The 27,152-nt window shown below is 39.5% G+C and overlaps 2 protein-coding genes and 2 non-coding genes across 4 annotated transcripts in view; all 4 read left to right on the forward strand.

The window, feature by feature from the left end:
• PTGES3 (prostaglandin E synthase 3) overlaps positions 1-13,073 on the forward strand; it is a 31,338-nt gene extending 18,265 nt beyond the window's left edge. Inside the window, exons 2-8 of the mRNA XM_007129392.3 lie at positions 5,244-5,357; positions 5,510-5,579; positions 6,129-6,227; positions 8,658-8,747; positions 10,647-10,709; positions 11,595-11,619; positions 11,913-13,073. Of these exons, the coding sequence (XP_007129454.1) occupies positions 5,244-5,357; positions 5,510-5,579; positions 6,129-6,227; positions 8,658-8,747; positions 10,647-10,709; positions 11,595-11,619; positions 11,913-11,932 (481 nt within the window). The 3' untranslated portion in view covers positions 11,933-13,073. The remainder of the gene's footprint in view (positions 1-5,243; positions 5,358-5,509; positions 5,580-6,128; positions 6,228-8,657; positions 8,748-10,646; positions 10,710-11,594; positions 11,620-11,912) is intronic.
• Positions 13,074-20,666: 7,593 nt separating this feature from the next.
• ATP5F1B (ATP synthase F1 subunit beta) lies at positions 20,667-26,303 on the forward strand. Its single transcript, XM_007129391.4, has 10 exons — positions 20,667-20,895; positions 21,362-21,544; positions 21,787-21,961; positions 22,506-22,627; positions 22,875-23,059; positions 23,576-23,734; positions 23,821-23,943; positions 24,621-24,833; positions 25,255-25,456; positions 26,035-26,303. Exons 1-10 carry the CDS (start codon positions 20,769-20,771, stop codon positions 26,130-26,132), a joined length of 1,587 nt encoding a protein of 528 aa, XP_007129453.1. The 5' UTR covers positions 20,667-20,768; the 3' UTR covers positions 26,133-26,303.
• Positions 21,615-21,689, forward strand: LOC112064747 (small nucleolar RNA SNORD59). Its single transcript, XR_002891646.1, has one exon. It is a non-coding gene; the product is annotated as a small nucleolar RNA SNORD59 (small nucleolar RNA).
• On the forward strand, positions 22,713-22,783 carry LOC112064748 (small nucleolar RNA SNORD59). Its single transcript, XR_002891647.1, has one exon. It is a non-coding gene; the product is annotated as a small nucleolar RNA SNORD59 (small nucleolar RNA).
• Positions 26,304-27,152: the final 849 nt, after the last annotated feature.

Raw genomic sequence — 27,152 nt, forward strand, 5'->3', positions numbered from 1 at the left:
CAGCGTGTGGGATCCTCCTGGACCAGGGCTCGAACCTTGTCCCCTGCATTGGCAGGTGGATTCTTAACCACTGCACCACCAGGGAAGCCCTACTATAGGTTCTTAATGTTTAACTTGACTTTAGCAAGGTAAACAGTACTATTAAGTATTTTCAGATTATGTTGTTAAATTTGCCTAGAAAAGCATTTTTACCAGTTTATTGAAATAGCCATTTGTAAATGTATTGAGAGAAGAATCTGCTCACTATAATCAGGTTAATTCAACATTGTAAGTCAACTGTACTCCGATAAAAATTAATTTGAAAAAAATCAGGGTAATTGTTTTCAGCTTTATTACCTTTTTTGTTCAAACAGGAAAGGTAGAATACTGCAATGACTTCCTCCTGTACCCATTATTCAGTCACAACCGTTATCAGTACAGGGTCATTCTTATTTTATCTTCTCCTGTCCTCTTCTGCCCAGTGGATTTTTTTAAAAAATATTTATTTGGCTGCACCAGATCTTTAGTTGCAGTATGTGGGATCTAGTTCCCTGACCAGGGATTGAACCCGGGCTCCCTGCATTGGGAGCACGGAGTCTTTTTAAATTTTTAAATAACACAATTTCACAGTTAGACTGGTTTGCTCTAAAGGAAGAAAGCATTCCATACTGAAACCATTTAATATCATTTTTTAAAAAGTATTATGAATGTTATAAATCCCCATCTACCCATCCACCAGATTCAACAGGCTTTTGCCACACTGCTTTATCTCTCCCTTTTTTCCTTAGTTATTTTAAAGCAGACCCCATGTACTTCCCTTTTAATCTTGAATGGACATTTGTTTTCCATAAAACAGTGCCTTTCACACCTAACAAAACTAACGGTTTTCACATTATCTAATACTCTGTCCATATCTAGGTCTCCATGGTTTCAGTAATCTTTTTTATGTTTAGTTTGTTTGAATCAAGATGCATACCAGATTTACAAATTGCACTTGTTTGATAACTCTTAGGTCTCTTAATCTAGAGCAGTTCCCCCTCTTTTCTGCCATTGAGTTAAGAAACAGTATTCTGAATTTTTCACTTCTTGTGATATCATTTAACTTGTTTCTTTTCCTCATATTTCCTATAGACTGGAATTAAGTTTACTGTGGAATATATGACGTTGATCAAATCAGGAGGTGAATGTCTCGTCCCACTTTTAGTGATGCTAAGATCATAAGTTCTTTATCTGCTGTTCATCTAATCACTGTTAATGGTCCCATTCATTGATGAACGCTGCCAAATCAGCTTAAAGTTTGCAAAATGGTGATTTTTTTTTTTCCTCCTCACGTTTTATTCCACACAAAGCTGGAATTCTGTAAAGAAGTTTTCTTCATGAACTGGCCGTATTTGGGTATCATGAATAAAGATTTATAAAGGGAAAGAAGGATAAACGCCTATTCTTTCTCTTTAATTGCCTTTTTGTAAAGAATTGGAGCTGTAGCATCTTCTGGTGATCTAGAATTGTAGGTAGTTTGTTTTACATTTTTTTTTTTTTTTTTTTTTTGCGGCACGTGGGTCTCTCACTGTTGTGGTCTCTCCCATTGCGGAGCGCAGGCTCCGGACGCGCAGGCTCAGTGGCCATGGCTCACGGGCCCAGCGGCTCCGTGGCATGTGGTATCTTCCTGGACCGGGGTATGAACCCGTGTCCCCTGCATTGGCAGACGGACTCTCAACCACTGCGCCACCAGGGAAGCCCTGTTTTACATTTCTTTAATCAATATAAACTGGAGTATTTATATTTTGTGTATTTGGATCAGTTTGCAGTCATCCTTTCAAATTGTCCTTGGCCAAGGAGAGAGAGACTCTTAATTGTTTCCTTCTGTTTTGACTGATCTCGTTTTTTTGTTTTTTGGCTGTGTTGGGTCTTTGTTGCTGCGCCGGCTTTCTCTAGTTGCGGTGAGCGGGGGCTACTCTTCGTTGTGGTGCGTGGGCTTCTCATTGGAGTGGCTTCTGTTGTTGTGGAGCACGGGCTCTAGGCATGTGGGCTCAGTAGCAGCGGCACGCGGGCCCTAGACTGTGCAGGCTCAGTAATTGTGGCACATGGGCTTAGTTGTTCTGTGGCATGTGGGATCTTTCCGGACCGGGGATCGAACTCGTGTCCCCTGCATTGGCAGGAGGATTCTTAATCACTGTGCCACCAGGGAAATCCCGACATAATTGTTTTTATTTTTATGATTTTTTTTATTTTTTGGCCACACCGTGCGGCCTGTGGGATCTTAGTTCCCCAACCAGGGATCAAACCCGGGCCCCCTGCATTGGAAGTGCGGAGTCTTAACCACTGGACCACCAGGGAAGTCCCTGATCTCATTGTTTTTAATAGCTTGATTTGCACAATGAGATGTCCCAAGCTCATTTATATTTCCCACCTTGGAGCTGGGGTCAACCATTTCTCTATAGGGACTTATTTCTTTTTGTTGGAAATAAGTAGTATTTTGACACTTGGGGTGTTCATTGCCCCAGATTGTTATTATTAGTGCTTTTTAAAGATAAGACTGTCTGGTTACTTCAAGTTGAAAATCTATGAATTTGGTCATTTAAAGTTTTAAGTATCTATTAAGTTAGCAAATATTTTCAGTTAAAGACCAAACATGGGGTAATTTCCTGGCGGTCCAGGGGTTAGGACTGTGCTTTCATTGCTGAGGGCCCGGGTTTGTTCCTTGGTTGGGGAACTAAGCTCCCACAAGCTGTGGGGAAAAGACCCAAACATGTTACCACATATTGAGAATACTGTTTTGGCAAGAAAGTAAGCTAGAAATAATGTATGGCCTATTGGGACCTAATCATAAAACTCCTAAATTTTTTATTAGCTCTATTAATATGGAAGTTTGGTTAGGTGTCTTTTTCACAGGCATTTAAAAACGCGTGTCCCCCCACCCCCCTTTTAATCTGCCAATAGATGCCTGAAAAAATAGCTTTTATCCTTGCTGATTTGTTGGTATTTAGACTTTGGAAATTGCCATCTGTAATTTTTAATTTCAGATCTGATATCAGTGTTTTGGAGTAGAGCATGACTAGTCAAGTTTAACAGTTGTGTGAAAATGTTGATGAGAAGTTGGCTGTAACTTTAGAACTTTAAACTGCTACTCCTCAGGGTTGGGAAGTTCAGAGGTTGGAAGCAAAACAGTTCCTTTAAGTTGAGTTGATTTATGAGTAGTGTTTGAACATATAATAACTAATTGGTTTTAAATTTTATTTTGAAGTTTTAGGTTTACAGAAAAGTTTCAAAAAATACAAAGAATTCCTGTAACTTTGATTTTTAGATTATCAAAGTGGCGCATGCTTATTTTTTAAAAAATAATTGAAACAGTTGAGAATGAGGTGGCTCTACTTTGTCTCATCTTTCTGGTTCCTTCTTTAGAGGCAAATGCTGTTCATTTGTGTGCATGTGAATTCTTCTTGGAATTTTTATGCATATGTAAATACTTATCTAAGTAACTTGTTTTAAAGATGACAAAGGAAATTTTTCAAAGTATTTACCACATATAATCTTTGTTGCCTGTTAATTAACCACATTTGTATTTTTTTCTACTAGATTTTTAGCTATATTCTAAAACATAATTTTAATGGATGAGTAGAGCTTTAGGCAGCTAACATTGAAGAAGACAGGGGTCTATTGCAAGGGACAGGAGCTGGTGAATAATAAGGAAAAAGCAAATATTCCAAGTTGTTTCTAGTATAAGTATATATTGGATACAGATACAGATTAACAGATGGGACTATAAAGTTTAATTTTTTATCTAATGTCATTATTTAGAATCATAAGGGTTTGTAAGGAAGATTTTTTTGCCCAGGGGGGGAAAAAAAGTTGCTTTGCTTTATATAGTCAGCTACAAATGAGAACTTTCTTTTTTCTTTTTGTCTGTGCCACACAGCATGTGGGATCTTAGTTCCCCAGTTAGGGATTGAACCCCTGCCCCTTGCAGTGGAAGCTTGGAGTCTTAACCACTGGACTGCCAGGACAGTCCAAATGAGAACTTTTTTGAGGACAAATACTGTCATTTCTCATACTTAAAAAAAAAATCCCCCCACAGTTCCTAACATTGTAAGTAGAAATGTTGAATACTGTATATGAGTTGACAATGGCTTAGTTCAGATTTTTATTTTTATTTTTTAAAAATATATATGTGTGTGTTTATTTTAGTTGCACTGGGTCTTAGTTGCGGCAGGTGGGTTCCTTAGTTGTGGCATGCATGTGGGATCTAGTTCCCTGACCTTAGTTGCAGCAGGCGGGCTCCTTAGTTGTGGCATGCGTTTGGGATCTAGTTCCCTGACCAGGGATGGAACCCAGGGCCCCTGCACTGGGAGCACGGAGTCTTAACTACTGCGCCACCAGGGAAGTCCCCTAGTTCTGGTTTTTAAAATTCTGTGAAGTTGAATTCTTAAGAGCAGGGCTGTAAAGGAGTAGCACAAATTTTGACAGGGCTACCTAAATGGTTAACTCCAGTGAGCATTTTGTTTCATTTTTAAAATCCTTTCTATGATGAAATTTGTATCATTGCATTTTGTTTAGTTTGTTTAGGGTTTATTTTTGGCTGTGCTGGGTCTTCGTCGGTGCGCAGGCTCCTCATTGCGGTACCTTCTCTTGTTGCGGAGCATGGGCTCTACGTGCACGGGCTTCAGTAGCTGTGGCTCCCAGGCTCAGTAGTTATGGCTCGCGGGCTCTAGAGCACAGGCTCAGTAGTTGTGGAGCACGGGCTTAGTTGCTCCACAGCATGTGGGATCTTCCTGGACCAGGGATCAAACTGGTGTCCCCTGCATTGGCAGGAGGATTCTTAACCACTGTGCCACCAGGGGAGTCCCTATCATTGCGTGTGTTTTTTTGTTTTTTTTGCGGTACGCGGGCCTCTCACTGTTGTGGTCTCTCCCGTTGCGGAGCACAGGCTCCGGACGCGCAGGCCCAGCGGCCATGGCTCACAGGCCCAGCCACTCCGCGGCATGCGGGATCCTCCCAGACCGGGGCACGAACCCGTGTCCCCTGCATTGGCAGGCGGACTCTCAACCACTGCGCCACCAGGGAAGACCCTATTATTGCGTTTTAACTTGTATTGCAGCTGTTAGGGAAAAAGATGTAGTTCCCATTTGAAATTGCAGTAAACTGCCTCAAAATAATCAGTGCTCTGATGGAGAACAGAAGTATGTTACTTACATGCTAAGCTTTGGAGGTTATGTAAATAGTTAGTGAATTTCAGCTTAACTTTGTCTAATTTTATCTTTTTGTAGGCAGCCTGCTTCTGCAAAGTGGTACGATCGAAGGGACTATGTCTTCATTGAATTTTGTGTTGAAGACAGTAAAGATGTTAATGTAAATTTTGAAAAATCCAAACTTACATTCAGGTAAATTACCATTTTACATCATTGGGTAAAAGGCTTGTTTCAGGCAGCTTGAATAACTTTGGCTTGATTGTTTCGTGTTTTCATTGAAAATACCACTAATCTTTACCTCTCTGAAGAGACTCATTTTTTTCCCTTTTTCTTTTTTGGTACAGTTGTCTTGGAGGAAGTGATAATTTTAAACATTTAAATGAAATTGATCTTTTTCACTGTATTGATCCAAATGTAAGTAGTCTCGATGCTTTAATCCCAATTTAAATTGTAAGGAAATGGACATACTTTAAGTACTCATTTTAGAGATAAGCACTAATTCTTAACAGTTCAGAGGCTAATAAGTATATATTTTGCATTTTCCCTCTTGTAACTACTTTTCTGGATACTTTTTTTGTTCTTGTTATTGTTTGTACTCAGGGCAATACTTTTTTTTATTTTTATTTTTTTATCTTTTTAAAATTAAATTGTGTAGTTGATGTAAGGACTGTATTCTTAAGCCTTGTCTTATTTAAGCATAGATACATCTAAGTATGTTCTATAATTGTACCATATTTAGTTAATTTTTTTAAGGTTTTATTCTATTCATCTTGTGCAGGGGAGGAAAAATGTTTTTTGCAATTGGATAGCTTATGAAATCTTTAGAAGTCCAGGGGTTGTTTCAGGGTTTAGAGAAAGTTTAGGGAAAGAAATTTAGGAGAAATGACAAATAACCAGCTACTTTGTGTCCTGTAGTAATACCAGAGAGATAAACGGTGTGATAGCGCTTATTTTTGTTTTTAGGATTCCAAGCATAAAAGAACGGACAGATCAATTTTATGTTGTTTACGAAAAGGAGAATCTGGCCAGTCATGGCCAAGGTTAACAAAAGAAAGGGCAAAGGTAGGTTCCTTTTTCTTTTTTTGAAAGTTTGGTATTTTTAAGTAATTAAAGATACATTGACATCAGACTAAAAGTATCTGCCCAGCAAAGGAAACAGCCAACGAAATGAAAAGACAGCCTACTTAATGGGAAAATATATTTGTAAGTCATGTATCTGATAAGAAGTTAATATCCAAAATATATGAAGAACTCACACAACTCAACATCAAAAACCTGATTAAAAAATGGGTAGAGCAGTTGCCTGGTGGCCTAGTGGTTAGGATTCCAGGCGTTCACTGCCATGGCCCAAGTTCATTACTAATTATCAGAGAAATGCCAATCAAAACCACAGTGAGGGACTTCCCTGTTGGCACAGTGGTTAAGAATCTGCCTACCAATTCAGGAGACATGGATTCGAGCCCTGGTCCAGGAGGATCCCACATGCCTCAGAGCAACTAAGCCTGTGCGCCACAACTAATGAGCCTGTGCTCTAGAGCCCGTGAGCCACAATTACTGAGCCCACGTGTCACAGCTACTGAAGCCCACACGCCTAGAGCCTGTACTCCACAACAAGAGAAGTCACTGCAATGAGAAGCCTGTGCACCACAACAAAGAATAGCCCCCGCTCGCCACAACTAGAGAAAGCCCGCACGCAGCAACGAAGACCCCACGCAGCCAAAAATAAGTAAATAAATTTAAAAAACAAAAAACAAAAACCACAATGAGATGATCATGTCCTGTTAGAATGGCTAATATGAAAAATAGAAATAACAAATGTTGAAGAAGATACAGAGAAAAGGGAGCTCTTGTACACTGTTGTTGGGATTATAAATTGGTGCAGCCACTATGGAAAACAGTATGGAGATTTCTCAAAAAATTAAGGGTATAACTACCATATGATCCAACTATTCCACTTCTGGGTATTTATTTGAAGAATATGAAAACACTAATTGGAAAGGATGTATGCCACCCCTGTGTTCATTGCAGCATTATTTACAGTAACCAAAACATGGAAGCAACCAAAGTATCCATTGATGGATGACTGGATAAACTGTGGTGTGTGTGTATTCAGTGGATTACTACTCAGCCATTAAAAAAGAATGAAATCTTGCCATTTGCAGCAACATGGATGGACCTTGAGGGTAATAAGCTAAGTGAAATGAGTCAGAAGGAAAAAGACAAACCTAATTTTAAAAAGCATAACAAAATGAAAACTCACAGATACAGAGAACAGATTGATGGTTACCAGTAGGGAAAGGGTTGGAGGGGTGGGTAACAGGGGTACAAGGAGTCAATTGTATAGTGATAGACGATAAGTGGACTTGGAGGGTTATCACTTTGTAGTTGTATACAGATGTTGAGTTACAGTGTTACACACCTGAAACTTACATAAAAAAAAAAATTGGTACAAGGAATGTAGTGTTTTTGTTTCATAGCTAGGTACTATTAACATTAAGGCCTTGTGTTCTATATGTTTTTCTCTACTTTGAGGTTTATTAGCTTTAACTTAATACCAAGTGTGGTCAGAATAAGATAGTCACTAATAGATGCAGACTCTTCTGCATTCAAGAGGCAGATTTTGCTTAGAAGTATAAATTACTCAGATGCTGCATCGGAGCATATCATGGTGACATTTAAAAAATAATAAATTAATCAAATATCTGAATTTGAATAGTTCCTACCAGTGAATTTTTGTTTTAAAAAGTAGGTTCTTCTTGTGTTGTGTTTTTTTGTTTTTTTTTTTTTTGCGGTATGCAGGCCTCTCACTGTTGTGGCCTCTCCCGCTGCGGAGCACAGGCTCCGGACGCGCAGGCTCAGCGGCCATGGCTCACGGGCCCAGCCGCTCCGCGGCATGTGGGAGCCTCCTGGACCGGGGCACGAACCCATGTGCCCTGCATCGGCAGGCGGACTCTCAACCACTGCGCCACAAGGGAAGCCCAGTTCTTTTTGTTTTTTTGGCTGCGTTGGGTCTTCATTGCAGTGCACGGGCATCTCGTTGCGATGGCTTCTCTTGTCGGGGAGCATGGGCTCTAGGCCCGCCAGCTTCAATAGTTGTGGCACGTGGGCTCAGTAGTTGTGGCTCACGGGCCCTGGAGCTTGCGGGCTTCAGTAGTTGTGGCACATGGGCTTAGTTGCTCTGCGGCATGTGGGATCTTTCCGGGCCATGGCTCGAACCTGTGTCCCCTGCAGTGGCAGGCGGATTCTTAATCTTAACCACTGCGCCACCAGGGAAGTTCCAAAAGTAGGTTTGTTTCTGAAAACTGTGAAAGCAGCTTCATGAAACTATATTTACCATTATTACATTTTTCTAGTTTTTGTGTGTGTGTGTGTGCTGGTTCCATGCCTCACTAGTGAGTATGAACCCACAGCTCAAAAAATGTAGTCTTTAGGTACACACTAAAAGAGTACAAGATAACCTAATCATAGGGTGATATTTGTATTGATCTATAGCTTAATTGGCTTAGTGTGGACTTCAATAATTGGAAAGACTGGGAAGATGATTCAGATGAAGACATGTCTAATTTTGATCGTTTCTCTGAGGTAAGTTCTTTTAAATGCATTCTTCCACCTCCTTCCCAGTGGATTTCTGTGTAGTCAGTTTAATTTGGTTTTAAAGACATAGTGATATTTAGGACATGCATTATTTTACTTTCAAGACTGTTCTGCAGAAAACCAAATAAGATTTTAACAATGGTCATTTAACCTTCTTTTATGAATTTTAAAAAATTAGTGTTAAGTTCTAAAGTTGATGTATAACAACAAAAAATAAACCGTTCAATCAGTGCAGCACAGTTAGTTTTTATTCCAGCATTGGAACAGATTTTTTTTTTAAGGAGCATGAATGTAGTAATTGGCTTGCATTTTGGAGCCATGTAATATGAATATAAACCTTTAAACACAAGAATCATGATGAGATATGTACAATGAGTTGTGTGTAGGGATATTTTAATTGCAAAATCAGGGAAAGGATTTTAAGTAAGCCTGTTTTTCCAGGATGTCACTGAAATACATATTGCCATGGCCAAAGGGAAAAAAATCATTGAGATTCTCTTAGGTAGACTAGACCTTATTAAATGTGTTGCAGTAAAGCTGATCAGAAAAGAAAACGTTAGATTGTAAGTTGAAGATATTCTCATTGTGATTTGAAATCTTGACTATACTTTTATGTTTCTTCTTTGACAACAAAGAGTTAAAAGGAGTAAGTGCTCAGCTTCCTGTATGCAACTGCTTATTTAACATCTCTCCTCACATGGCTCCTGACACCTTGATTTCAAAACAGAGAAGGGAGATAATGGTATTCATGTGATTCTCCTAAACTATGCTACTCCTTACCTGTAGTAATTGATGCCACCATTTACCCAGCTGTGCAAGTCATAACTTCTTAACAATGTTCTCTTTCACTGATTCTCTCTATCCAGTATAACATTAACTGCTGTCTTTGCTGTCTGTATTTTGTTTTTATCTCCTAAGTAGCTCTCAAATGTATTCAGTTCTGTGTCTATTGCCATTGCATCTCGGTACCTAGCGTTGTGCTTGGCACCTTTTGAGCATTTTTCCTGCTCAAAGAAACTTAACCAGTATTTAGTGCTTTCAGATGTAGGAAAACTCTTTACTACTTGCTCATATTATTTTTGAGAGTTGATGCCCAGAATTTTTATACTGAGAGATTTGAGTAGGTATCATTTTAAGTCCCCTTCCAACTCTGAAGTCCAGGTAAGCATGTATTTTTGAAGTCCCCATCTCATATTAATTATTTAGTCTGCTTATTTGTTCCTCTTTAAGTAATATACTGCTTGCTTTATGATCAGATGTATAAGTATGCTCTTTTGGTCCCAGTTTATTGTAAGTATACAAGGGTGTTTTCCACAGTGTGTATCTGTTCTTTCAAGGTTTATGTTCTGTTTGTTACTTAGTTACTGGTGATTAGCCTTTGATTCAGTATTCAGGCCTTTTATGCAAGCTAATCAGCCCAGAGGACTTTATTTTAAATTATTTATTGGTTCTTCACAATATTTTAAAACTACAATGAGAATACCATAATACACTTGCCACTTAGTTGAAGATACAAAACTTACAACTATTCAGTACAAATAATCTCATTCTTAGCCACCAGAGGTGACGGCTATACAGGATTGTGGTGTTTAATTTCTACATTATACATATATATCTTGTTGGATGAATTTTAATAATTTTTCTTCAATGAGAACTTACTCTTAACTTCCTACAAGGTTTCAGGATTTTATATAATTACCTATAATCTACCTTTTCCAGAAAGGAAGGTACCTAATATATAGTTTGATATTTTTTCTTTTTTTCTTTCTCTTTTTTTAAATTGGTGGAAATCTATGACATACTTAAGGTTTATTCTGGAGCGTGCAACCTAATACTTAGGGCTTAATTTAACATCATTTTTAAAACTAATTTTTACACTTCAAATAGATGATGAACAACATGGGTGGTGATGAGGATGTAGATTTACCAGAAGTAGATGGAGCAGATGATGTAAGTCTATAATTTCTTTTCTATGTTTACTTAAATACTAAGAAACAATGTATTTTCAGGTTGTTTTATGTAGATTCAAGATTGCTCCTTTTTTTTTTGCCACTTAACGGTCTAAAAAATATTACAGGGAAAACCAGTTTTTTAAATGTGCCCATTTTTGAGGGATGGATACCTACTAGGAAACAGGTATCCCCTGCATCATTCTTCAAGGCACCAGATTTATAATTCAAAATTACTATTTTATAGAGACGTATGCCTTACTCAGTTAACAGTTTAGGGATTATTTTGACAAAGAAAGTTGAACAGGTTTTAACAGCAGGATTGGTCAGAGGGATGTATATAGTAAACGGATGTTGTGAATCTATAAGGATATACTAGACCACTCTTCTCAACATTTCCCCACCTGGCATCCTGTTAACATCTTTAAGAAAGTTGTTCAGTGTAGTTTGGAAGATACTTAGACAATTCAGCAGCTAGGATTAGAGTTCATTGTCTTCTGTCATTCCAGTGGTCTTCATATTGAGCCATTTTCCTCTTCCATTGAATGCCAAGAGAGAAGAGAAACCATTTTATACCAGGATTCAGTCTGGTTGATAGGAAGGGATTTAAAGGGTGGACTCAATTCCCACGAGAAGGCATATATCTTATAGGAAGATAGATCCTCAGCTGTATGTCTCTTTGTGTTAAGTAAACCTGTTCTTAAGTCCATTGATAAGTTCAAAGATTGATATAGCCACCAAACCAGAGATTATGTCTAACCAAAGATTGATATATCTGCTACCTTAGTCAAAAGTACAGTGCTTCAGCTTTTTAAGGCACAAACTGTTCAGTTAGCAGAGGAATGTTTGATCAACTTGGTAACTTTTAAAATTTTCCTTTCTGCAGGATTCACAAGACAGTGATGATGAAAGTAAGTATCTTTGTAAAAAGTATGTTTACACAGTGATATTTCACATCAGAGACCAAACTCTCAAAATAGAGAAGTTAACCTGTTTAAAATTCTTGGAAGATACATGATTATTTCTTTATGGCCTCTAAAAAATAGCTAAAGCAGAAATTTGAGTGATTTGAGATTCAAATTTTTAAAAAAAGACAATTCTCTAGGAAACTAACTCTTGGTGGCTGCTTTTTCCTATTGTAAAACTTTGAAGTTGTAAGGTTATTCCCTTGTAATTTATACTAATCTTTTAAAAATCCTTTCAGAAATGCCAGATCTGGAGTAAGGAATGTTGTCATCGCTGGATTTTGAGAAAGAAAAATAACTTCTGCAAGATTTCATAATTGAGAGAATTCCTAAGTTGATAGCTCTAAAGGCAGATTCTGTATTTGCCTCCTTTAACCCATTTTTCAACCTGTTTGTTTTTTAAAGGCTTCACTAAGGGTTGATATGTACCATTGTATGGGGCAATTTTAAGTCAGCTAAGGCAATAACCTTATGCATGAACATTTCCCAGATTTCCATGATGCTGTTGAGGTCCTAGGCAATTGATAAAGCAGTTGTGATAAATAAAAAACATTTCACCTAAGTCTCCTTTACTTCATAACATAGATACTGACATGATCGGAAGCTTTCAGCTTAGGGAAAGTAAATTTTAGATTTTAGAACATGGACTCAAAGTGGCTGAAACAAATTGGTTGATACTTTAAACTGGTAACATGTTGTTCCTCTGGTATATCCTTCAGGATTATTCCACTAAAGTTTTATTTTTCAAAAAATTTACTTCACATTATTGTACGTAAGTGATCACTTGTCAGTGTTCCAGATGTATCTTAGCTAAAACTAGTGAATGCCCTAACTTAGATGGTTTTGAAGCCTGTACATTTGGTATTGTTTGACCCTTAAACTTTTACATCTCTTAGCATGGAGGACGAAGAAAGGCTGTACATTGTTGCTTGAGTCTGTACATTTAGACCAAATTTGTATTTGCACTGTCAGTATGGCAAATGAGTGAAAAAAATGTTAATACACTATTGGATTTTTTATTTTATTATTATTTTTTTTGATTCAGCTTGTACCTGGGCTGAAAACCTCAATTTATGTTCATGACAGTGGGGAGTTTTTTTAATGTCTACATTCTTTCTAATAAACTGTTGGAAGACTTCTTGGCTATCCTTTCAGGTGTCTGGTTTACTGTAATTTCATGTATTGCCATTTACTGGAATGGAGTTTTTATTTTTGCTTGAGGAAGAATTTGGGAATATTCCTCTGTTTGGGAAAAAAAAAAAAAGAGGCTTGCTGTAATGTCACAGAAAACCTTTTAAAAGTGGATCTGTAACAAAATTGTAGATGCACTTTGCAACAGTTGGAAAAGAAAGTGTTGTGATTTGATTGAAATAAAACTAAATGTGTTGTCGTCCTCTAAATCTTTGAGCTTCCGCATTTTGGCACTTTTTATTCCTTCCAGCTTCTGCGTATTTGTCATAGCATAGAACTGCTTTATATTTCAGTACTTCCTTATGTCAGTCATTCAGGACCTGCGTTACAGGCAGTGTTAAAGTGCTGGGGGAATACAAAGATTAATCCTTCAGGTAATTGTGTACTCAGGGAGCTCACATCATAGGCTAGGCCTCGGGACAAATAGTGAACAAAAACTTGGGAGATGGGAAGTGGTAGTAATAGATAGGGATAGAGTATTTAGATTTAGAAGGGAAAACACAACCTTTTTTCTTCCCTTGTTAAGTATATGAGTGTTCCAAATAATATTCAAGACCATTTTCTTGAAATGCCACAACTAGAAAATCTTACTTTTGGGAGACTCTGGGCATAATAACACTTGGCAGTCAACTCTGTTTTGTTAATGTTACAGAAGTATAACTTGGGTTCTGGTCCTGTTAAGGAAATGCAGTTTCCTCAGAGCCTTAGGTTTTTCCACATTCGGAGGTATGTTTGGACTTAACGTACTTCTAAAAAATTACTTTAGACTTGGTCTGCTTTCTCTGGAGCATACCAAAGGTATCAGTATGCCTGATAGTGTACTGCTTAGCTTCAGGGAAAAACTTTAAAATTTAAAAAAACCCTTCTATCTTTAGTTTTATTCTCTCAACTATTTTTGTATGTCAGTTCTGGAAATTAAAAGATTCATTAAGGATTGGCTTAATGCCAACCATTAGGCTATAGCATTAAGAAAGTATAGCATGATGGATTTCTGGTTTCATCCTGTTTCTTAAGATTCTTAAAATTTTTAAAACCTATTTTGTGTTCAGACACTTGAATGGGATTTCATTAACCCTTATTGCTGTCAGGTACAAAGTCTTGTGAATGGTGTCTGGTCCCTCTAAGTTAAAGTACTTCATGCCAAAAGGTGAATTGACAGGCCAAAACTGAAGGAGAACTATTTATTTGGCCTTGTATTGAAAATCTAAACTGTAATTACTTTTGCTTTAAAGAGAGTCACTGGGGAGAGGATCATTTGTTGAGTTTTTAAGTTTGAGTGAGAGACATAGCATCTATTACAGTTTTTCTATTTTGACATGTGATAAAGATGCTATTTTCAACTTCCTGAACTGTTAAATTACCTCCAAGGAAGAGGGGAAGGTGATTAGTTGTTAGAAGTAGCGTGAAGGTTTTATTTACCCATTCAGTTTTGTGCAAGTTTTCATTTTTTCTATTTAGCATGAATTCTTTTGACAAGAAATGAGTGATAATGAACTTCACTTGTATTCTAACATCAAATGCTGTTCTGCATGGCTCACCCAGCATTATACCAACCTTGAGAACATAAAGTCTGGGAAGGAGTGGGGGCGAGGCAGGTACCTTGTCTAAGGCCTACTATAACTCCTAAATTATTATTATTATTTTTAACTCCTAAATTATTTATTTTATCCTGATAGGCTTTTAAGGCCTGTGGACTTAACTGAAACATTAACCACACTTGATTATTAGTTGGTAGTTTCCTCTACTAGGAGAGTGGAAGATGTATGTTATCACTAAATCTCCAGCCTGATGACAGCACCTGGTATGTTGAACACTCAGTACATACTTGTTACTACATTTTGCATGGGTAATGTTTTGCAGGTGGGCCTGGATGTAAGGAAACAAGTTAGTGCAGTAATTCAAATGGTAAAATGTAAAAGGGTAAATTGAGGCGCTGGCATTGAGAATTGGAGAGAGATTCCAGAGATATGTCAAATAGGATTTGGTGATAACTTGTATATATACTGTCTGTCATGCTTTGCTCTGAACACTTAATGTTTTCTAAACTGAAAACCAAATATTTGCTTACAAGTTATAGTGTCAGCCTGGATAACTTCATTGTTTATGTGAAGAACCTATCCAGAACTCTAGCTTAAATTTCTTAGCCTCAAATCCAGTGACCGTGACTTCCATACTCCTTAGCACCCCATTCCTTTGGCTGTATCATCACAAGTTTAGGGGTGATAGCTGTAAAGCTGCTTCCAATACAATTAACACCCTCCATGAGGAGTATACCTCCCTCCCTCAACCATTGGTTTTTTTTTTTGTTCTCACAACTAATTAGCCTCATAGCTCTAGTTTTTTCCATAGAACTAGACCTTGGTTCTCAGACAATCAAAATCATGGGACTATGGATTCATCAGTCCCAACCCTCAGATAGGCTTTCGTATAGTAGGTGATGTGGGGCCCAGGAATTTGCAATTTAACTGATACTTGACAACGATTGAAGTGTGATCCCGGCTACCAGCATGAGTCTCTCCTAGGAGCTTGTTAGATATATAAATATCGGGCACCCGCACAGACCTACTAAATCAGAAATGGGACAGTAGAGTCCAGTGATCTGCTTTAAGCCCTCTAGGTGATTCTGATGTGTGCTGAAGTTTGACATCTCTTTTAGATCTAAAAGGCAGATTCTGAATTAGTCCTGAGGGATCAGCTCCATCCAGTGTGACTTTTTGTGATGCAATGTTCTGTATCTCTCCATTGTCTGATAAAGTAGCTGCCAGCCGCATAGAGCTGTTAGGGATCTGGAATGTGGCTAGTGTGACTGAAAACTGAATATTTAATTTTATACTAAATTTAATCCCATATAGCTAGTGATTACCATAGATAAAGCAGAGCTAGGTGATTCTGATGCTGGTGGTTCCTGGCCCACTCACTGAAAAAAAATTTCAAATTCTTATTAATGATAGGGGGAAATCCTCCAAGAATGATACAGAATGTAAAAGCTACAAAGGAAAGTTAAAAAAAAAAAAACCTAACATTAAAAGTAACATGGGTCAGGAGTTCCCTGGCCGTCCAAGTGGTTAGGACTCCGCATGCTCACTGCTTAGGGCCCAGCTACAATCCCTGGCCGGGGAACTAAGATCCCACAAGCCGTGTGGTGTGGCAAAAAAAAAAAAAATTACATAGGTTAAAAAGTAAGTGATATACTTGAATAAAATATTTACAACATTTAACAAAGCATTTGAAGAGCACTAATCATGACAAGCCAATAGAAAAGAATGGGCAAAAGGTAGAGATAGGTAATTCACTGAAGAAATCAAAATGACCAATAAAGTAATTCTGTCTTAGAAATTAGGGAAATGCAACTTCAGTCAATGAAGTAATTTCATACATTTAGTATTAGGCACGTATTTTTTTTTTTTTTTGTGGTATGCGGGCCTCCCTCTGACGTGGCCTCTCCCGTTGCGGAGCACGGGCTCCGGACGCGCAGGCCCAGCGGCCATGGCTCACAGGCCCAGCCGCTCCGCGGCACGTGGGATCCTCCCAGACCGGGGCGCGAACCCGGTTCCCCTGCACCGGCAGGCGGACGCGCAACCACTGCGCCACCAGGGAAGCCCATAGGCACGTATTTTTAAAAAGTTTTGGCAAGGATTCTGGGAACCTGGTAAATTAGCAAAATGTTTTAGAAGGCATTTGGCAGAATCTCATTTAAATGAACATAATTTTAGGAAATTCCCTGGCGGTCCCGTGGTTAGGATTCTGAACTCACTGCGTAAGGCCCGGGTTAGATCCCTGGTTGGGGAACTAAATCCCACATCCCACAAGACTTGTGGTACGGCCCAAAAATAAATAAAAATTGAACATAATTTTAAGCCAACATTTTATTTCTAGGAATCTAAAGGTAGTAGTAGATGGTGTACTCAAATGTTTACAAGATATCCTTTTTTTCATTCAGTACTGCATGTAATAGCCATTTGAAACAATCCAAATAACCATTAATGGAGTAAAATAAGGTATTACACATTTTTATGGCATAAGGTGTATGTAGCTGCAGTCAATAAATGTACTGACACAGAAAGTTCTCCAAAACATAAAGATCAGAAAACTTAAGTTTTCTGTAGTGTGCTTCCACTGAAGTTTTTAAAAATTGGGAATGCACATGTTTTAGGTACATGGAATGGATAGAAAGTAATGGATATATGCAGAACGTTTTTAGTGGTTATTTCTGGGAATGAGATTTGGATTGTGGTGAAAGGATTTATTCTAATCCTGTATACTTAGAATTTGTTCATGTGTTAAAAAAAATTGTGGTTTGACAAGAGAATATTGAAATTTTGAGGTAGAACTTGAGTAGGATACTTACGTGAAATGTCAGTGCTAAACTAGTTGGAATTGAAGAGATTAAAGAACTCTGAAGCTAGGGTATTGATTGGATTTTCCTGGAATTTGAAATCACCCAAGATGATTGTCAAGAAATACGGTAGAGACAAAGACATTTTACTATTTCCCAGAGTACTGAAAGAGTGTGGGACATGACCATTATGGATGACAGTAAAAGAGTTGGTAGGGAATTCCCTGGCGGTCCAGTGGTTAGGACTCTGCTTTCACTGCCACTTCCCAAGATGATTGTCAAGAAATACGGTAGAGACAAAGACATTTTACTATTTCCCAGAGTACTGAAAGAGTGTGGGACATGACCATTATGGATGACAGTAAAATAAAGAGTTGGTAGGGAATTCCCTGGCGGTCCAGTGGTTAGGACTCTGCTTTCACTGCCAAGGGTTCAATCCCCGGTAGGGGAACTAAGATCCCGCAAGCCATGTGGCGCAGCCAAAAGGAAAGAGTTGGTGGAAAATGCAATCTTCACCTTAAGGTAAAATTCGTAAGGTTTTCAGTCATGAATTGTGGGGTCAGTCATTTGGAATTAACTTCAGGTAAGAAACCAGATTAGGTCTTTGTGGTCTCTGTTGTCCCATGGAAAGTAACTTATTTTACATGAAATACTATCTGGGAATCAAGAAATACGAAGTAGGACCAAAACATGTCAGAACTCTAAAATAGATGACATTGTTTGTTCAGAAATACTGTTGTTAAGGCCTGTCTCAACCCAAGCTAATCAAGTTTATTTACTTTTATTTTAGACAGTATTTATAAGTAATTTATAAATTTAGCAGGTTATCTGATTTCAGAAGAGGACTTGAGGTTGCTGGGGCCAAACATTGACAGCAAAGAAGTTATTACAAAGTTGAGCATAGTAGAGAAATATGCCTCGGTAACATTGAAAGCATTTAGCATTGCATTTTGGTACAAAGATTCAATTATAACCCAGCTGCCCAAAGAACAGTTAAATTTCCTGATAATCTGCTAAAAAGACGTGTATATACATTTCAAAAAGTGATGAGCCTCAGTTACCTGGAAATTTAGGTTGAAATCTTCACTTTGAAACTTCGATTGTCAGTTTAAATGTTTGACGGTTAATAAAATTTTGGCCACGACCAAAATTGGTGATACAAAACCAAAGGATCTTAACACTATGTCAATAGTAAGTAAAGGGCTTCCCTGGTGGCGCAGTGGTTGAGAATCCGCCTGCCGATGCAGGGGACACGGGTTCGTGCCCCGGTCCGGGAAGATCCCACATGCCGCCGAGCGGCTGGGCCCGTGAGCCATGGCCGCTGAGCCTGTGCGTCCGGAGCCTGTGCTCCGCAACGGGAGAGGCCACAAGTGAGAGGCCCGCGTACCACCAAAAAAAAAAGTAAGTAAAAATTTACTAGCCAACACAAACACAGTGCTAACTATGTGCCAGATGCCAGACATTGTTCTAAATGCTTCTTTTCACATTTTAATCTTAATTTTTGAGACGCCCCTATGAGATTATCTCATGAATGAGGAAGGTGATAAACAGATTTTAAACTTAGTGACAATCTAGTAAGTGGCAAAAACAAGATTTTAAACCCAGTCTGGGACTTCCCTGGTGGTCCAGTGGCTAAGGCTCTGTGATCCCAATGCAGGGGGCCTGGGTTTGATCCCTGGTCAGGGAACTAGATCACACATGCCACAACTAAAAGTTCACATGCTGTAAATCCCGCATTCTGCAACCAAAAAACTCCCGCGCGCTGCAACTAAGACCCAGAACAGCAAAATAAGTATTTTTAAAAATTAATAAACACAATATGGCTCCAGTAGCAATACTCTTTAAGTATCTTATCCTATCTATAGAAACTTCAACTCTAATAGTTGAGGGAGGCAAGTGAAATATATAGGTCCCTATTAACTGGGATGCTGCCCAGCATAATAAGAAGAGCACAAATTGCAAAACAAAAATGTATATCCTGCATCCATTGAAATTACTTTTGACCCCCCCACATCACCTTGGAATGAATTCCTAGTTGCCAAACCCAATTCTTTACAGCCCTTATTTTAAAGAATGGTTATGTGATTTATACTATTGACCACTTTCTCTTTAACATTCTCTATTTTTGATTCTTACACTATGTTCTTTGGTCTTTTCCTTATTCCTCTGCTGCTTCCTTACATAGTTTATTTTTTTCTACCTGCCCCATACATGTTGCTGTTTTCTTGGGTTCTTTCCCTCTTACTAGGCAAGATTACCAAAGACACTTCAAATTTAATATTCTCTTCTATTCCTGCTTTCTCCTTTAAATTCTCTGATAGTTCTTGCTACCAAATAGGAAACTTTCACTATCACGCAGAAAAATGAGAACTAATGTGTGCTGGTCGGAGAAAGTCTGGGGAACTAGCTTCATGCTGAACTACTCCATTTAGCCATGTTTGTTCTAATAGATTAAGGGTCTCCCCCACCCTGCCCCCAAATACCTTGAATAAAATCAATACTACAGAAAAGGATGTCCTGTTTATTTTACCATTTTTCGTGCTCAAGGACCACAGACCTACCACTGCCCAGCCTCCGCTCCCATCCAAGACCCTGAGAACTGGTTCCGGCTTCTCTCTATACTCATCTCTTTACTATCCTCTCTTTTTTTTCCCTTCCTCACCTCTAACCTTCCTCACCTGCAGTTCCACAAAAGGAACATGCTGTTTAATGCAAATGTGTGCTTGGAATATTCTTCCTTCCTACTTTACCCCAGGAATTCTACTGATGTTTTGCGACCAATCAGCCTCCTCCACTTAGAGACAATTCCTCCTACATTTCTAGATGACCCAAATTTATCCCCTCCTTCTTCCTCCATACATTTTACCCTATACTAACCAGGACCCATCACACTTGATTGCATTTTTTACTCATCTGTCTTTCCTTAAAAGTGAGGTCCTAAGTCTTATTTATCTTTGCCTCCTCAATGCCTAGCACACATTTGTTAAACGACTGGTTACATGAGTTTCTTTGTAGCTTTAATTCTGTCTGGATTCCTGACATCCTGAGTTATCTGAAAGCTTCCAATCTCGCTAATGAGAAAGAAAAACCGTTTGACTCTAGAGAAGGATCCTGACTTAGCCAAGGTCAGTCAGTGGTGCTTCACGACGCTACCACTTCCCTAACCCCGCCCTTGAGACTCTCACCTAGCTCAAGGTCCTAAGGAGAGAGCTCAAGGACAGCCAGATACAGCCTAACTGCTTCCCCACAGGAACTCGGTCCCTTTCCTAAACGCAGTTCCGCCAAGTACTCTCTCCAATTGACATCCCTGTTGTCCAATTATGTTTCGAGGCTCTGAGGGTTGCACCTAACCAGACACTGTCCAATAAAAAAAAGCAATTCAGATTAGCACCAATTTTGGCCAATGGTTGAGAAGATGAGAGGTTATTAGCCTATAGGAGCAGCCCTGAGAGTGATGAGCAACAAGATCATCCAATGGCCATGCCTACTGTAGAGTAGGCCTCGCCCCCCAACTGTGGGGAGTTGGAGGCCAGACTGCTGCAGCACTCAGTCGCCACCGGGTTCCGCCATGTTTGGACTCGTGGGTCGTGTGGCCGCTGCCACGGCCTCTGGGGCCTTGCGGGGACTCAGCCCTTCAGCGCCGCTACCTCAAGTCCAGCTCTTACTGCGGGCCGCTCCGGCAGCGCTGCAGCCTGGTAAGTTCCTTGCTGTAAGGGCTGGGTTCGTTTCTGCCGTCCCATGACCTTGAGCCTAGGGCCGATAGTCGCTTGGGCCTAAGGGATCTGTGGTGCTAGAAGGACGCCAGGGCCAGCGCCCTGCCCTCTAACGGCGGGAAAACAGACCAGGACCGATCTAATTCCGTCTCATTTTGGAAGAGGGGCGCTGTGTGACGGAAAAGTGCGGGCAGGTGCATTGACCTTCCCGTGGAATGGGGGCACACCGAGCTCTCGAATAATGGGGGTTTGTGCAGGAGTATGGGAAGATGGTGCAGACTCTTTCTCCGTTTCCAGTGCGGCCCTCCCTCTGGACCCGCCTTCCGTGCAAGCGGAAGGAGGTCAGGCCTGGGCTGTATTCACCAGTACTTGTGAGTTAAGTCGGGGTTTCCGATGACCTTTAACTGTCCTAACCCCAGCTTCTTCCATATCTTTTTTTGTCTGTTAGCCAGAGACTATGCCGCTCAAACATCTCCGTCGCCAAAGGCAGGCGCCACCACTGGGCGCATCGTGGCGGTCATTGGTGCTGTGGTGGACGTCCAATTTGATGAGGGACTGCCACCCATCCTAAATGCCCTGGAAGTGCAAGGCAGGGAGACCAGGCTGGTTTTGGAGGTGGCCCAGCATTTGGGTAAGTAGAATTTGTTAGGAATAGTAAAGATCTTGTTTGACCGAAATATCCCCCCAAACTAAGCTGTCTTCCTTCTATGATGATTTTATCAAAATGACTTTCGTTCTTCTGAGTTTGCTGAAGCCACATTTACGTACTGAGAAGGAGTCTTGGTTGACTTAGGTATTCAATGCCAGTTATACTTCATTAAATATCGTGAAGCCAGTTTGTCCTGTATAACCCTGCAATGCCTTATCTGACAGGTGAGAGCACAGTAAGGACCATTGCCATGGATGGTACAGAAGGCTTGGTTAGAGGCCAGAAAGTCCTGGATTCTGGTGCACCAATCAAAATTCCTGTTGGCCCTGAGACCTTGGGTAGAATCATGAACGTCATTGGAGAACCTATTGATGAGAGAGGTCCCATAAAAACCAAACAGTAAGTATTCCCCTCTTGTTGCATCTACACAGAAAGGAACTGTTTTTCCTAGCAGTTTTATACGTTAAGGTGACAGCCTCTACTATAGCAGAATTTTCTTGCAGAGAATACTTAAAATGCCGATACATTCATTTATTAAAACCACACAATGCAGCTTTTTCTGAAGAAAATTAATGATGCAGAAGTTCTGATCGTAAAAAAAAAAAGAGAAAAAATCAAACTGCTACTTAGGGCCCAAGTTGATTATTTCAGTTCATTTTAATACCAGTGGCCTTTGTGTTTCATGTTGGTATGTGAAGAAGTGCTGTTAAGTTAGGGTTCTGTAAAAGGAAAACCTTATGACAGTTAAAGTTGTCAGGAATGGGATTATTGCTTCCTGAGGTGATGAAATTCCCTTTATTGCAGAATATTTGGGCTTGATGATGGGTGACAGTTTTGTCTAGAATGTTACATAAGAGATGAGATTATGAGTAAAGGGTTAGGCTTGAGAATTGAGAGGAACTGTTTAATAAGATGAATTGACACTGATCCTCTACCTTTACAGATTTGCTGCTATTCATGCTGAGGCTCCTGAATTCATGGAGATGAGTGTTGAGCAGGAAATTCTGGTTACCGGTATCAAGGTTGTGGATCTGCTGGCTCCCTATGCCAAGGGTGGCAAAATTGGTATGTTAGTGGTGGGTAGATATTTTCCAAACCTAATGTGTAGAAAAAAATCCTACCGTGTTATGAGTGGCTACTGAGATCTATCCCTCACTGATGAGTAGTTTCTGACTTTCGTTCTTCTGAGTTTGCTGATGCCAGATGCCATTTCTGAGAAGGGAAAAGATGGAAAGAAACAAACAAAAATTTTTTTTGAAGTTTTCTTATTTGGAAACAAAACTCTTATTCTTTTTTTCTCAACCTCTCCTAGGGCTCTTTGGTGGTGCTGGAGTTGGCAAGACAGTACTGATCATGGAGTTAATCAACAACGTTGCCAAAGCCCATGGTGGTTACTCTGTGTTTGCTGGTGTTGGTGAGAGGACTCGTGAGGGCAATGACTTATACCATGAAATGATTGAGTCTGGTGTTATCAACTTAAAAGATGCCACCTCCAAGGTGAGCACTGAGCTGATTGATGTCCACAAAGTAGTGCCAGGAAACTGCTGCAGTTGACTGCATTGCTAGGTGAAGCCATGTTCTATATTTTCATTTTATTGTCCCAGGACCTTCAAACGAAATTTGTCAGTGTTTTTCCCCCAGCTTCTAATACACTAATGTACATTTTGTTTTCTTCTTTGATATTTCTAGTCTTTGTTTTTGGTACATAGACCCATCATTTGAAAGCTAACTTTGGGGGGAGTTGAAGGTGGTTCTTATATCTCAGATTACCCTATTCTGTGCCTTTCACTTATTTACAATTTATTTCCTTCCTACTGTAAGAATATTGCCTCAGTAATTATAAGAAATTACCTTTCATGTTGTTTTGAACTACATCTCTAAAAGGGAAAATTGTGAACAAAAACATAGACATCTGAGGAGGGTTTTTTGGTAGTTTCTCTTGATTTGGGGACCTTGGGTATATAGCTTTCCCACTCCTCTGCCTCAATTTCTGAATTTGTATAATTACTGCAGGTAGCGCTGGTGTATGGTCAAATGAATGAACCGCCTGGTGCTCGGGCCCGGGTGGCTTTGACTGGACTGACTGTAGCTGAATACTTCAGAGACCAAGAAGGTCAAGATGTATTACTGTTTATTGATAACATCTTTCGCTTCACCCAGGCTGGCTCAGAGGTAAGAGAGAAGGCTTGAGAGAACCTGGTTCATTTGACCTTTCTATGGAATGATGCAGATAAGGCTAAAGATTTTTTTTTTTTAAGGTGTCTGCTTTATTGGGCAGAATCCCTTCTGCTGTGGGTTATCAGCCTACCCTGGCCACTGACATGGGTACCATGCAGGAAAGAATCACTACCACCAAAAAGGGATCTATCACCTCTGTACAGGTGAGAACAGTTAAATGGATGAGGGTCTAATTTGTATAAAGGCATGTACAGAAAGGTACAAAATCTAGTTACTTATATCTCAAAAGGCTTTTAAGTAGGTACCTGAGCTCCCTGAAATAATGTGTAAAATTCTGCGTGTGCATGTTAAAGACCCTAAACTAATTGAAGGTGTACATGTAAATGTAGATCACAAAGTAGTGGTTTCCATCCTGAAGGGGGAGTTTGAAGCTGCATGGAAACTGAGTGTTAAATATGGACTACACTAACTACTACAAATTTTCAAATGTATGTAGATGGTATATAGTAAAAATTATCTAGAAATTTGTCTAAATTTTATTAACTTTCATGGTTCATTTTCCTGATGAACTAGTATAATAGTGCAAGAGTTTTTGTTTTTGTTTTTTAGTGTTAAAGTGGGTATCACTACAGTAGAGTTAAAAAGTAGGATGAAGAACAAAAAGAATAACAATGAAAATTCTTTCATCACGTCTGGAGGGACTAGATACCCTATAAGCTTACTCAGCCACTATTATGGGTGGTAAGAGTCCGCATTTTTTGAGGTGGACTCTTGAATGCTGAGAAGATAAGAGTGACATAATGAGGAGAGGTCAGAAAAGGGGATGGCTTAAGTAGAATTACCTGGCTTCCTGCTGCTCTTCATGGGTTCTTGACTTTAGGCTATCTACGTGCCTGCTGATGACTTGACTGACCCTGCCCCTGCCACTACCTTTGCCCATTTGGATGCTACCACGGTGCTGTCCCGTGCTATTGCTGAGCTGGGCATCTATCCAGCTGTGGATCCTCTGGACTCCACATCTCGCATCATGGATCCCAACATTGTTGGCAATGAGCATTATGATGTTGCCCGTGGGGTACAAAAGATCCTACAGGTGAGTACTGCAGGTGAGATCAGTGGCCATAAAGTCATAGAGGGAATTTGGGGACTGTATTAGGACCATATCTCTCCTGGTGATTTCTGATTTGCTTTAGAGCAAGGAAAGATGAGACCAGCAGTTCCTAGTGAGTGTTAATGAGGTCTCTTGAGTTTCCAGGTACTCCATGATTGGAATCCAATATTTTCTAACACCACCTAATAGACTCGGAGTAGGGGAAACAAGACACTGATCTTAGCTGAGGGCCCTCATGACCCCCAAGTAACTAATTTGTTTCAGTTAAGAAGTGCAGTAAAGTGCTAAAATGCTGTATACGGAGCTCCTTGTGAATATAAAGTTGTGTTAATCCTTAGGTTTTTGTCCAAATTAGAGGAATGTAAATGTTTACTAGGCCTCTCTTAATCTTGTTTTCTCATAGGACTACAAATCCCTCCAGGACATCATTGCCATCCTGGGTATGGATGAACTTTCTGAGGAAGACAAATTAACTGTGTCCCGTGCACGGAAAATACAGCGTTTCTTGTCTCAGCCATTCCAGGTGGCTGAGGTCTTTACCGGTCATCTGGGGAAGCTGGTACCCCTGAAGGAGACCATCAAAGGATTCCAGCAGATTTTGGCAGGTGAGATTTCAAGTATAAGGCTGAACATAAAATGGCAAAGAAACTGAAATCCCTTGAATGCTTGCTGTGCTGTGTTCCCATTCCTGGAACCATCAAGCAATATATAAATATATTGTGCCTAATTACATAATTTTTATATAAAAGTAAGTTATTTCCCATCAGTTTTCTTTGGAAATACTCAATGTCTGAGAGTAAGACTTAGACTTACTGAGTGCTTTCATGCTAGCTACTCTTCTAAGTGAATTACAACATCATTATAAGGAAGGCATTATTATCCTGTTTTACAAATTAGGAAACTTGAAGCATGGAAAGTTTAAAATAACCAGTCCCAATATCATACAGCCAAAGTAGCAAGAATTTGAACCCGAGTTATATGACTATGGACCATTTGTTCTTAAGCTGTACTGTAGCATCATGTCTTGTAAATTGGATTTGTGAGGGAAGTTTAAGAAAAGATCCCTAAGATGACACGATTTCATCACATTCTGACTGGTGGCCTCAAGTGGTGAGGTATGTACCCACTGCAGAAAGTTGATAATATCCTTCACTTCTCACCAGTTGGATTTTTTTCCATGTAGGTGAATATGACCATCTCCCAGAACAGGCCTTCTATATGGTGGGACCCATTGAAGAAGCTGTGGCAAAAGCTGATAAGCTGGCTGAAGAGCACTCGTGAGAGGGTCTTTTTGGCAAACTAAGCACTCATCCTCCGTGCTGTCCCTCTCCTTGCTCCTAATCCAGAAATTGCAGTTTTCTCTGTAGGCCACATTCCTGAGAGCCTTGATTGAAGACATTGTGTTCTGTCTGAAGAGTATTTAAGGTTTCCAATAAAAAGTACATCCCACAGCATCTGTCTGTTTTTCTTGGTCTTGACAACACAGCCAACACTGACATTTTTAATAGTAATTTTAGAATAGCCACACAAAAGAAACAGCACAAAGTAGGCCATATATATTTGAAATGGGGTCATCAAAAAAGAAAAGCCATTGTCTTGGATTGATGAACAGCTGTGAGTCGTGTGAAGGGGTTTCCTGGGGATGATGTGATCTTAATAGTAGGGCCTCATCTTTTGCCCTTTTACATCATTGTTCAAAGCAAGTTGATTTTTTGCCTCTTGTATATAGTGCATTTCTGCTTTTTAAAAAGCCAAAGGACTTTTTAGAAGAGCATTTTGGGAAAAATGGGTTGGGTTTAGAAATAACTGCTATTCTAAGAGAAGGCAGGGGTTAATCAGTGAATTAAATTTTTTGGAAATGATAACATGTTCTGAAGGATTAAAATTGAGTCAAAACTGCCCTCTCTTCTATCTTCTACATTCCTTTTTTTCAGAAGGTGTTCCTAACTACTGCCTCCTAACATATTTTGGGCAAGACTAGTATGTTTGTGATTCCTTGAGGCAATGCAGAATATAAAGTACCATGGGGCCTATTCTGAGGTCTGCTAAAATCCCTTAAGAAAATTGGGGAAAGAAACTTACAGGAGAATAGTAATTTTCAGTGTTGTTGGGCTTGGGTTTCTGAACTAAATAATGGAATTAGACAATTTTCCCTTCATCTTAGCCCACTAAAACATGCAGGATTGCAAGGATTATTCAAAAGTATACCCCCCTTTTCAAACAAGTGCAGGGTTGGATTTGATGCCCCTTAAACGTTCTTTTCTGGGCCCAGACCCATCTCCTACTGCCCTCTGGTGGTGG

Source organism: Physeter macrocephalus, chromosome 6 (genome assembly GCF_002837175.3).
Source record: "Physeter macrocephalus isolate SW-GA chromosome 6, ASM283717v5, whole genome shotgun sequence".
Lineage (NCBI taxonomy): Eukaryota > Metazoa > Chordata > Mammalia > Artiodactyla > Physeteridae > Physeter > Physeter macrocephalus.